At 38.1% G+C, this 12,222-nt stretch overlaps 1 protein-coding gene across 1 annotated transcript in view; it reads right to left on the reverse strand.

The window, feature by feature from the left end:
- Nucleotides 1-12,222, reverse strand: part of LOC308056783 (proprotein convertase subtilisin/kexin type 5-like) — a gene marked incomplete at its 5' end in the record, with an annotated part of 66,697 nt that overhangs the window by 47,639 nt on the left and 6,836 nt on the right. The window contains 2 exons of the mRNA XM_080372620.1: nt 509-651; nt 1,515-1,557. Of these exons, the coding sequence (XP_080228746.1) occupies nt 509-651; nt 1,515-1,557 (186 nt within the window). The remainder of the gene's footprint in view (nt 1-508; nt 652-1,514; nt 1,558-12,222) is intronic.

Genomic DNA, 12,222 nt, shown 5'->3' on the forward strand with positions numbered 1-12,222 from the left:
TAATAAAGCTAAGAGATCTCTAACTTTTGTGACACTGATGTGGAATGTAGTGGTTTTAACTGAGCTTGTTTCAGAGTGTTTAAGGCTTGTTACCTTATGTGGACCTGAAAGTCAAAGTAAAACTAGACTTGCGCATAGTAAGGAAACATTTCCATGTTTTTCTGTGAGTTAAACACCCCTCCTTTCACAAAGTCTAAATTAAGTACAGTATTTTTTGTATTTGCCCAAAATAGTGGAAATGCCTTAAAAACAAAACTAGGGGAAAAAAAAAAAAAGGGAATATGTAGTCAAATATATGCAGCCTTTGAACAAAACAACACCATTGGCTAACATAACCACCTTATGTTAATGCAAAGGACCCAATTCTGCAAAGGGCTAATTCCCATCAGCCTCCACTGTCTGTTATAGAAGAGATTTAAGAATTTGAGAATTTGGGTCCAGATTCCTTCTCTAAAGAAGAAGTCTAAAATACTTTTGTATATGTGTATATACTTAGTACTTTGCTTACCTGAGAGATAAAAGCCTTCCTTACATGAGTTGCACTTATCATTGTCACAGCTATCACAGTTGCTAGGACACTCTCTACACTGCAGAGAGCTTTCATCTGTGTAGGTATTTTCTGGGCAGTATTTATAGCAATGCTGCTTATACCTGTAAGATAAAGTAGAACATCATCAGAAAGTTTATTTAGAGGTCATTCAGTTTGTTTTCTGTATGTTTCTAGGTATGGTAGTGGTAAAGCTCTATTCTCACCCTAATGAACAGGTATAATTCCTCTAAGAATGGATTCAAAGTGTATCTGTGGTTATGTTATTTCTTCAGCTGGTAGATATTAACTAGTCATGTTTTATAATCTCAGCGTTCTTAAGTATAACTAATTTGATTTACTTTTCTAAGTGTAGGCACAAAAATGAATGCATGCTTAATTAGAAATCACTATATTGTAGTTGTAATGAGCTGATCACTTGTAAAAACATATAATCCAATCCCATTATTTATAGTTAAATTGAATAGCTTTTTAGTCAACATTTTCTTCTGTCATGGTAATTTTTATAGAGATTTCTTAACTGTCTCTTTGAAAAGCAATATATTTCTTCTTTTCCCTCCATTCAAGCTAAACTTTCAATTAATCTACAAGTTTTTCATTTGCTTAACCTCCTTACATTTTAAAGTGTGCCTACTGAACTGCAAATGCAAGAACAAGACACAATGTACTAGGAACATACTAGTTCCAAATCCAGGAACATTGTTTAACTTTTGGAACCTCTCTGTTCCATATTCCTCTCTTCATATACACAGAGTTCACTTCAGTCCATAAGTTTTAAAAGGCCCTGACAGTGAGTGATTGGCTAGTTTTTCAACATCTCCCAAGCCTTTTTTCCAAAGTTACTCTTCTCAGATAGGCAGTACTTTTAAGGAATGGGATAGCATACACAGCACAGATCTGTGTAGTGAAGCACACATTTTTGCTTTAGAAAATGTGTAAGTGTGAAGAGCTATACAGCTATACTTACATATAATAGTTCTGAATGCATGTTATACAGATTCTTGGGTCATCTGAAATTAAAAATGTGAAATTCTGTAAATAATACTCAGAGTTAAAACCAGAATGCTAAAAAGAGTTGTTGCTACACCATATTTATGTCAATATTTCTTACATTAAAATCACTATGGCCATAACTAGAAAATTTTTGTCTCTGAATATCTGTTTACATTTTTTGAAGATAAACTCTTCCACAATCAGGTCCTGGCCTGTATTTCCACAGTGACTTGTGACTTTGGAGTTCTCAGCACAAGGTACCTAGAAGGTGCTGAGTGCTTAGGAAGTGCTGTTCTGAAAAGCAGAACCTTCCCAGAAGCTCAGGTTGGGCAAAATGAACTCTTGAAAGAAGTTATCCAAATCTGAGTTTCATCCTATTTCTTTAGTTGTTGCAGAGATAAGTTAAAAGTATTTGGCACCTCTAAAAGTAAACTTTTCAAAAACATAGAAGTTTAATCTTAAAAATGCTGAGCCAGACAAAACACCTTTCTATACTTGGCAGAGGGAGGTTAGACAAGTCTTTTGGGTAAACTTTCTCTTCAGAAAATTAATTTTTGCATTCAAAATTTTTGTTGAATGAACAGAAGAAGCTCACATGAAGTGAAGAATATTTTCTACAACCTTTCATTATCTTCCATTAGCTTTTGATTTCTTTTACCTTACTTAAATATCCCAAAGGCAGCAGGATGGAAGGAAACAGAACAACCTGGATGAATGTATTTATAAACTGTTCTACTATGAAATGCCTATACATTATTTTTGATATTAATAGTACTTATAAGGCATTTTTTTCACTGAGTCTGTTTGAACTGTGTCTACAATAAATCACACTTTACACTTGCAAACTTATTAGGCAACATGCACTTGGTTTTGCAAGTAGTTCTAGCAATTTATTTATGAGGTGTAAAGTTTTTCCCAGAAATGTTTCAGATCTGTGAAAATGTTCTCTTTACTGCTTAGAGCACAAACAGAAACAGCAACCACTTGATCTAGTGCTCTTTGCATTAGATTTTAAGTTAAGACAGGAAATATTCTTAAAATATGAAAATATTGTCTATGAAGACTTTGTTTACTTCTAGATAAAAGACATTTGGTTTGTCCAGGGCTTCTTTTTGAATGATTTCTGAAATTTTAATATTGTTTCTGAATAATGACACTTTTCCCCCCAATCCATTTGTATGGTTTTTTTTTCTTACAATGTGTGTAGACTGTTGTTAGGAGCCAGGCTGATAATGATAAGAAATAAGTGCATTTATACCTTTTGAAAATTATTAGGGTATTGGTACATACAGTCCTTATGATGGAAAGAATAAAGTATACATCAAAGAGATGTTAACATTGCTGGGATTGCTTGTGGGTTTAGTAACTAGATCTCCAGGAACTTTCTGCCTTTTATGAAGAAAGGACTGTTTCCTCTCTTGCCTGTGGAAGGTTCTGAGGACATTTTTATTTCCTAACTGCTGTCCCAGTTTTGCCTGTATGGATGACCATCTATATAGTTCAATTTGAGACAGATCTCAGCAGTGATTGCAAAAAAAAGACACAATGTCTGGTTGTCTTCTGGAAAGAGATTAGAAAAACTCAGGTTAAGTAAGTGAGCATTAAGTAAAGACCATGTATTTTACATTGGTTTAGGATCTAAGAGAGAATATCTAGGAAAGAATGGGTAAAAACAGTTTCTTTAAATTGGGGATTGAAATACATATTGTGAAGAGGGCAAAAGAAATTTTACCACAAATAGCACTTGCATTCTACTGCTTATACAGAGGTTTAGACAGAAGAGGTAATAGTAAATGCCTTATTAGAAGGCCACAAATTTCATAGGAATAGCTGGCTTGCTGTATTTCACTTGGGAATGCACTGATTCTTTCTTCAGTATTTTGGAGGTGGGCAGAGAATTTCTCGACAATATTGCAAATTGAAAACATGCTGTCATTGGGCTACTGTCACCTAAGTTCATTTGCTGTTTTGTATACCATATTATGTTTATCAGCATTTTCTATATGTATATGTATATGTATATCTATATCTATATGTGTATGTATATGTATATATATCTCACTCTCAACACAATGAACCATTGTTCTTTCTCTTAATGACATACCAACTCAATAGAAGTTCTACCACTTTCTATACTTAGTCATAGTTTCTGAATCTAAACTGTTGAGGAATAATGAACATAGTTTAGAAAGGAATGCAAAGATGGCAATCATCTGATAGCAGGGAGAGAGAACACTGAATATGCAACTATTACTGCAATAGTGAATTTGATATTTAATACATGCTATGTTTCATAAATATTGGAAATTAATTTTAACAATAAAAGTCTAGGGAATTTTATGGCTATATGTGTAGTTCTTCAGCAGTGGCTCCTTTAAAATCTGCCACAATCAGTTCTTGGACTAGCAGTAACAAACATCCTATATTCACTGAGACCTTTGTTTGCCCATAAATAACGAGATCTCTGTGGTGCAAAGTGGGTTGGTTGGTATGTCATGCTCCAAAAGACTACTTGTCATGAGAACAGCTAAAATTTTATCTGTATTTTACAGTTGCCATTTGTGTTGATTTCCACTGTGTTGCGTCTGTGCCACTCTTTTGAAGACAGAAACAAAAGCGATCTTGATAGCATTGGAAACAAGATTCAACCAATTTAAAAATATAAGGTCTCCGACACAAAAAGTCCTCTGTGACTTTCTGGTTTTATTGCAGTTTTCTTAGGTAAGTAAAGATCATCTAGAGTTCATAGAAAAAGTAATTTGGTTTCTTTCCTTGTCTGTAATAAACTGATACTCCTGTTCCCTTCTTCACCCCCTATCCTTCTCATGTACAATACATCTGGAGTGCAGCTATGTTATAATACAGAAAAGGTACGTGCAAAGATTAAATATTGGTCAAAGGCCAAACATTCATGCATACTGTTGGAGCTCTCCGATTTGAAATGAATTAATCTTTTTTTCTGCTTGGGGAAGGAAGTATGGGCATTAGTGTTACAAGCATAGCATTGTTGAGCTGGAAGGGTATTTTTGTTCAAATATGTAGAGGAACACTGTGAGTGATTTTTTTGTAGTATTACTGTAGAGGCTTAATGAAATATTTAGTACATAAGTTCATCCATATTAAAAATGAACTCCAGAGTGTTTTGGAAATCCTTGTCACTGTTTCACTATGTTTGAGTGTTCGTGGTATTTAGGCAGATCCTAATTCTGGAAACTTTACATGGCTAGCCCACTGTACTTTTGAGTAGCACTTACTCAAAGTATCCCACCTAATTAGACCCAGATCTTGCAATGACTCGTGTGCATGCTTGACTTTATCTACTGTATACAATAAAGCTGGGAGTTGAAGTTAAGTGCAGGGGTACATTTTGCAGGATCTGTATTTAGACTGTAACTTTTATTTTAGCTTCCTGTTTTGTTTATGGACTTTTTTTGAAAATTAAATTTCTTGAACTATTTATTGGCTCAGCTGTGAGCCTAGAATGTGCTGAATACATTCAACTTTTTTTACATTTAGGAGAAGTTCAGGATATTCACTGCCTAGGACTTAATGCCTGGTTTACCTTTCTTTTCCCGTTTAACTAAATGTAATGACGGAAAATGATTTTATATTACATTGCAGTGTTCCTTTAAGGGGCAGCCTGCAGTAATTGTTTCATTTCAACAGTTACTGCTAGATTTTATTTGCTTTTTACATTCCCCTGAATAATAATTTACAATAATCTACAAAAAGTACTATAAATTGTAATATATCACCAACAACAGTAATTATATATTTAACTACCTTAGACCATTTTTTCTTTAGTTTTTACGGCATCTCAATTAAAATAACTGAAATATACAATACAAACATAATAAGATTTTTGACTAGACGTGGGTCCAACTGAAACCCCAGGTTTCAGTAAACTTTAAAAATGAAGATTTCTGTTGTGGAACCAACAACTCTGGTTTGGATCTTCCAGTTTGTGTGAGAAGGTATTTGTCTGTATGTATCATTTTTGTTGGTTTTTCAGCAATTTTTCTTTTCTTTTTGTGTTTTGTCAGTAAATCAGCTTTATTTTTGTTCTTCTCATTTCTGGCATTGTAATTTATTTTGACAAGTCATACTATCGTGAAGCAAGAGAAAGAAGGCTATGAATTTTAACCAAGGAAAAAGCTAGATTCTGTTGTCAGTTAGATTTATACGGGGAAAAAATGGCGTCAGTATTTGCTTTGGCCAAAAACTATAACTTTGGTTCAGCCAAAGTATTTAATGAATTAAAAATATATGTATTTTTAAGGCATAAAAGAAAAAAAAAAACTTGAATAGATTTACTATCTTCCAAAAATAAATATACTTTACTAAAATTACCTCTACCTAGGTTTTTGTAATTTTTTTTTTGTTTTAAGTTAAAGTTACTTTTAGGATGAAAATGAAAGAAATAAAACCCAAAAATGTTTTGAGTGTTATTCTTGCTGTAAAGCTAGTTAACTGAAAAATATCACAGCAGTAATCTCAATTACCTTACTCTAAAAGAGGGATGATGTCACTTGGTGTTATTGTAGTTCATTGACAAAATAAAGGCAATGAGGCATATTTTCCTGTTAAAATAAGGATTTTAATATGCTGTAGCTAGAAGTAGAACTGAAGTGGAGATAAGAAGAATAGAAGCCAAAGATTAGCATTATAATGTACATTTTCTGAAATAGTGCCATGGTTTGTATGACTGAGGTGAAATGTATCTAAATATATAAATACTTGTGTGTATGTTGATAAATGCACCAGTTTTTGGGAGAGGTTTCACTGCAGGAAAGTGGTGAGATCAGGAAACTTTAAGGAAAAGAAAATTTTTAAAAATTGACTTTAAAAATATATATTGGCTCAGAACACTCTAGTTTCTCACCAGAGAGTTGACCGGTGCTGGAGAGAGACTTACACTGCTTACACATGAAGCTCTACAATGTGCTGTCAGCCAGAGAAGTTACTTCTTACAGGGCTACCAAAAGAGCCAGTGGTTCATTCTTACTCCTGCTGAAATAAAAGGTAGGAGTACTTCCACAGAAATATAAACAGGACACCAGTAGTACTATCTAATAATTAAGAAAGGGCATTCAGTTTATTTGTCTTAGATTTTATCCTATCACTCAGATGCTGTTCTTACTCCACTGGTCAATGTTTCCACCTATCATCTCAATGTGAGGCAAGACGCATACTAAACAAACTTTCTGTGTGTTGAGGTGCATTTTCTGAACACACTATGCTGAGGTGGTCCCTTATGTTTGAAGTGTTTCTTGCTACACAGGCAGCTCCTCTGAGTGAACAGCATTAACCAAAGAGTGCTCTCATACAAGCAAGAGTACAGACTGTGGGCCAGTGTGGTTGTTTGACCCTGGCTGCATGCCAGGTGCCCACCAAAGCTACTCTTATCACTCCCCTCCTCAACCACACAGGGGAGAGAAAACGTAACGAAAGGCTTGTGCGTCAAGATAAAGACAAGGGTCATCACTCAGCAATTACTGTCCCAGGCAAAACAGGCTAAATTTGGGGAAAATTAGTTTAATTTATTACCATTCAAATCGGAAAAAACACCTTGCCCCCACCCCTCCCTTCTTTCTGTGCTTAACTTAATTTCCCCTTTCTCTACCTCCTCCCCTCAAGTGGCACAGGGGAACAGGGAATGGGGGTTACAGTCAGTTCATCACACACTGTCTCTGCTGCTTCTTCCTCCTCACACTCTTCTCCTGCTTCAGTGTGGGATCCCTGCCACAGGAGACAGTCCTCCATGAACTTCTTCAGTGTGAGTTCTTCCCACAGGATGCAGTTCTTCACACACTGCGCTAGTGTGCGTCACTTTCACAGGGTGCAGTTTTTCAGGAACAGACTGCTCCAACATGGGTCCTCCATGGGGTCACAAGTCCTGCCTGCAAACTGGCTGGCAATGGCTCTGTTGAACATGGGGGAAGATTCTGGCATCTTCTCACAGAAGCTACCCCTGCATCACAGAAGCTACCCCTGCAGCCCCTCTGCTACCAAACCCTTGCCATGCAAATCTACTACCTACTGTACTAAATTTACACCACAGACATCAGTGCTGATTTTACCAGTAATTTGAATAGCTGGATTCCATTGGTCCTCCACTAACAAAACATACTTTTGCAGGCAGGACTCATAAGGGAAACATCTTTTCTATATCGAGACAATCCAAGATTTGCACTGCTACAGTCAGTAAGTGGTTCTGTTATACGATTCCTAATTTGAAAGATCAGAACCTTGAGCTTTAGGCTGGTATAAACACAAAGAAATGAAACAAGTACATATTGAGTTTGGGTTGCTTGGGTAGGATAGGACAGGACAGGACAGGACAGGACAGGATAGGATAGGATAGGATAGGATAGGATAGGATAGGGTAGGATAGGATAGGGTAGGATAGGATAGGATAGGATAGGGTAGGATAGGATAGGATAGGATAGGAAAGAATAGAATAATTCCAGCTGGAAGGGACCTAGAATGATCACCTAGTCCAACTTCCTGACCACTAAAGTTAAAGCATGTTATTAAGGGCACTGTCTAAATGCCCCTTAAACACTGACAGGCTTGAGGCATTAACCACCTCTCTGGCAAGCCTGTTCCAGTGTTTGACCACCCTCTTGGTAAAGAAATGGTTCCTAATGTCCAGTCTAAATTTCCCCTGGTGCAGCTTTGAGCCGTTCCCACCCATCCTATCAGTGGGTCCCAGGGAGAAGAGATCAGCACCTCTCTCTCCACTTCCCCTCCCCAGGAAGCTGTAGAGACCAGTCAGGTCACCTCTCAGCCTCCTTCTCCCCAAACCAGACCAGCCCAACGTCCTCAGACGCTCCTCATAGGACACTCCTTGCAGCCCTTCCCTCCAGCTCTGTTGCCCTCCTCTGGGTGCATTCAAGGACCTTCACACCCTTCCTAAACTGCGGGGCCCAGAACTGCACACAGTACCCAAGGTCAGGCTGCACCAGCGCTGAATGCAGCGGGATAATCCCCCCTTCTGACCGGCTGGTTACGGCGTGTTTGGTGCCCCCCAGGACGCGGTTTGCCCTCCTGGCTGCCAGGGCACGCTGCTGACCCAAGTGAGCTTAATGCCCACCAGCACCCCCGGTCCCCTTTCTGCAGGGCTGCTCTCCAGCCGCTCCTCTCCCAGCCTGTGCTTGTGCCTGGCATTACTCCATCCCACATGCAGAATCCGGCATTTTTTGGTGATTATAAAAAACCAAACGTCTGGTGGAGGCACCAATCTTTCAGTGAGGTGTTGATGTCCTGGGCTCACCTGCTTCTTCTAGTGTCTCTCCCCATTACTGGGAGGATTGAGGAAAACAGTACCTGTGCCTCTGAATCCTTCAGCATTTTTCCCAGGGTCCTGAAATCTCTTTTGATTGACCGTGGTCTTCTTGTTGAAACATCACTGATATGCATGTGAAAGAACAGAAGCAGGTAGTAATTGGAAGGCTTGCACTAACCTCATTAGTTTTCTGGTGACATCCCTGATCTGGGCCCTAGGGGAGCAGCAAACTTCCCTGAAAAGAGGGTCTGGTGTGCAGATAGTTTCGATTGTATTTATTTAAATATATTTGTTCTTCAGTAATTCCAGCAGAATGATTCGACAGCTAACATTTCTTTACTATTTTGATTCATGAGTCTCCTGAACTACAAATTGTTGAAGGAGTATGCTTTGTTTGTCTTCGTAATTCTAGGACTATATTCATTGGTCAGTGGCTATTGAGCTAGATGAACTTCTGGCCTGGTCCAGTATTTTTCTTCTGTGCTCTTATTTCTACTCTAAATAAAATCTGGAGTATTCTGTGTTTGCAGAACTCATGGTTCAATCTTATATCTTAAGTTTTTCCAGTGACTTGCCCCAAGCCTGGATTTTACTCAGGAAGTAATCTGCTTTTTCAGAGAAAGAAAAATTTCAAAGAATGTTTTCTTTAGTACTCAAATCTTGTAGCTTGTGCATGCAAGGGAGTTCTTTTTTACCTATACTATAGGAAAGACAACATCCTCTAATGTAATGTTCTGCCTACACTGAAATGTCAGTACTGAAAATCAAAGAACTGGCTGCGCATTCTTTTTGCACAGATTGCATATTCTCACTCCAGAAGCCTGTGGAAACGAGTCCTATTATCTGCAAATCTAAACTCCATTTTGCAAGGTTAACCTCTTGAGGAAGATTTAGTCAAAGATAAAAAAGGATCCTTATCATAATTTTCTATGGTATTTTGAAAGCCAAGGTCTATTCATCATCAGAGAAGGTGTGAAGATATTAAGTTTTCCTTTGTGTTTCTTAGGTTGCTATGGGAACCAGATCACTTTTCACTCATTAATCATGAGCTCAACTGCCACAATTGCAATCTGTACCTGTGAGCTTGAGTCTATTCAGTGTTGCCCTTTTAGCTATCTCACAGGTTCCTTAAGTCTGCTCCAAATACTTTCTCTCCTACTCCCACTGCCTTATAGACTGTACCCCCCTGATCCCCCCATCTCACCCCCCTGATCCCCCCGTCTGACTCTTTATAATGGATCTTGTGGGGCATTTGCATATTATTTAGTTTGACTTTCTGCCTTTGTAGCGGTATGTTTGCACATAGACCTTGTAAGCCAGACCAGATGAAATCGTTAGGTTCTGGGTCACCTTTGATTGTTGCTCAGGCTTTACCTTGCTAAAACAAAGAGCCATTTTGTAGCCTGTTTTGTAGGTTTTTATTCTCAGAGACACTGCTCCTTGGCGTTTCTCTGTGTTAGTCTCTTTTGTGAGGTATTTTTGAAAAAGAAAAGTACAATGGCTGTTCTGAACATTCTTTACTCTGCGTACTCATTGAAGAGCACTTTATTCTCAGTGTTAGCCCTTGTAAAGAGTCCTTGTGCAAAGGCTGGAAGAGTCACATTGTGCTGCTCTATGCAGAAAGGCGATACACATGGTGTTTTGCTACATGGAAATGAGGTAATCTCTGGGAAGTCGTGAGAAATATTCGTATCATAACATGTTGTACTTTTGCAAGCTGGGTGAGGTGAGTAGAAGTGAATCAGCAAGTAAATGAGTAAGAATTGAATCAGGAATGTGTGGCTCCATGGGAGGACACTGGCAGGAAGGCAAATTGGGAGAATGCCTGACTTTCACAAACCCTTCTGAGGTGAAGACCTATCCTTCTGTTGATTCCTATACATTTATCAATGATCCACTTGAGCTCTGATTGTTGCAAATATTTAGCTCCTCGATGAACTAGGTGCTCATGTTTAGTATTATTAGTTAATGGTGTGGCAGTTTCTGCTTGTGAAGTGTACATATGCAAGTCAGTAGTATTGTATATTTGAGAAGTTTGTCACTTACCACCTTTGTAAGTACTCATATCTTGTGTCTATTCATTGTGCAGGTGCAAAAGGGCAAATGCAAATTGTAACATAAAGAGAGTGAGTGCTGAACCTGTCTAAGAAATCATTTTGGTCCATGTGTTGTATTTTAGACATATCAAGTAAGAGCCAGGATTGTTATCCTCTTGCATTGTATTGACTCTGAAATTCTCTTAGAATAATTACTTTAAGAGGCTCAAATTCTGCAGTTTTACTTTTTTTTTTTCTCCTTATCACTGGCTGCTTTCTAAAAAGGCAAGTTCTACTCTGCAGAAAGCTTCTGAAACTCAATACAGCTTTAAGAGTCTGGAGAAAATATGAGTAGTATTCTGAAGTGATCTAAATCCGTAAGGGAACTTTCATTGAGACATGGAAGGCAGATGCCACAATGGCACAAAGAAAATCCTCCTCCTTAATGTCATTGCTTCAGTAGAACTTTCTCTTTCAAAAGCTGCCTTTGTTGAGGAAACTGGATTTAGTTTTGTAGACTTCATGGTGTTTTCTGGTGCCCACCAGGAGTCATTAAAATTTAATCATGGCCTGATGGTCAGAGGTGATGAGGACCTGTGGTTCCCATGGATTTATCTGCACCAGAGGCAGCAATAGCTCATTGCTGCTCTACAAAGTAGGCCCATAGTGTCCAAAACCGGGTTACTAGACCTGAGTCTAATAAAAGTCATAAAGATAATCTTGGAAATGTGGACTTGAAATTTATTTAGTACACGTTCTTAGACAGGTTGTCTGTCTAATTTTGTGTTTGCATTTGCTAGCACAGCAGTAGGAATATATTTGAAGCTTGTAAGAATTTAGTATTATACATATTGAAGTCACCCTTTTAAGACTTGACTTTGGCTCTTACTTCAGCTTTCATTGCCTGTGCAAGAGTCGGCTTTTCAGACCTTGTGGGATGCTGTGCACTTGAGCATGCCAATTGGGCTAATACGACAGCAAGCAGTCAGATGCATTCGGGAGCAAGTGGGCAGAAGAAGGTGGGGAGGTAAACCCTGCTGTGCGTAGCCATTGTTTTGACACTGTGTACACAAAGCCATAGATCGTTTTGGGATTAGTGCTGTCTAAGGCAATTTTCCTATTACACATCTCAGGACCTGACAGTGTCTGCAGACAGAATGGTGTCTGAGCATTAAAGATTCTCTGTCTCCTTACAATAAGAGCAGCCTCTGAATTAAAGAAGTGAATCAGAAAGAAAAGTATCACTTGAATCTAAAAGAAAGCATCATCTGTATTTAAACTACAAAGACTTATCTGTCCTTCATTAAGTCTCTTTGACAGTTCCTATCTTTGCTCTTAGACCTTTAATGTAGTTGCAG

The sequence above is a fragment of the Falco punctatus genome, assembly GCF_963210335.1.
Source record: "Falco punctatus genome assembly, chromosome: Z".
Taxonomy (NCBI): Eukaryota; Metazoa; Chordata; class Aves; order Falconiformes; family Falconidae; genus Falco; species Falco punctatus.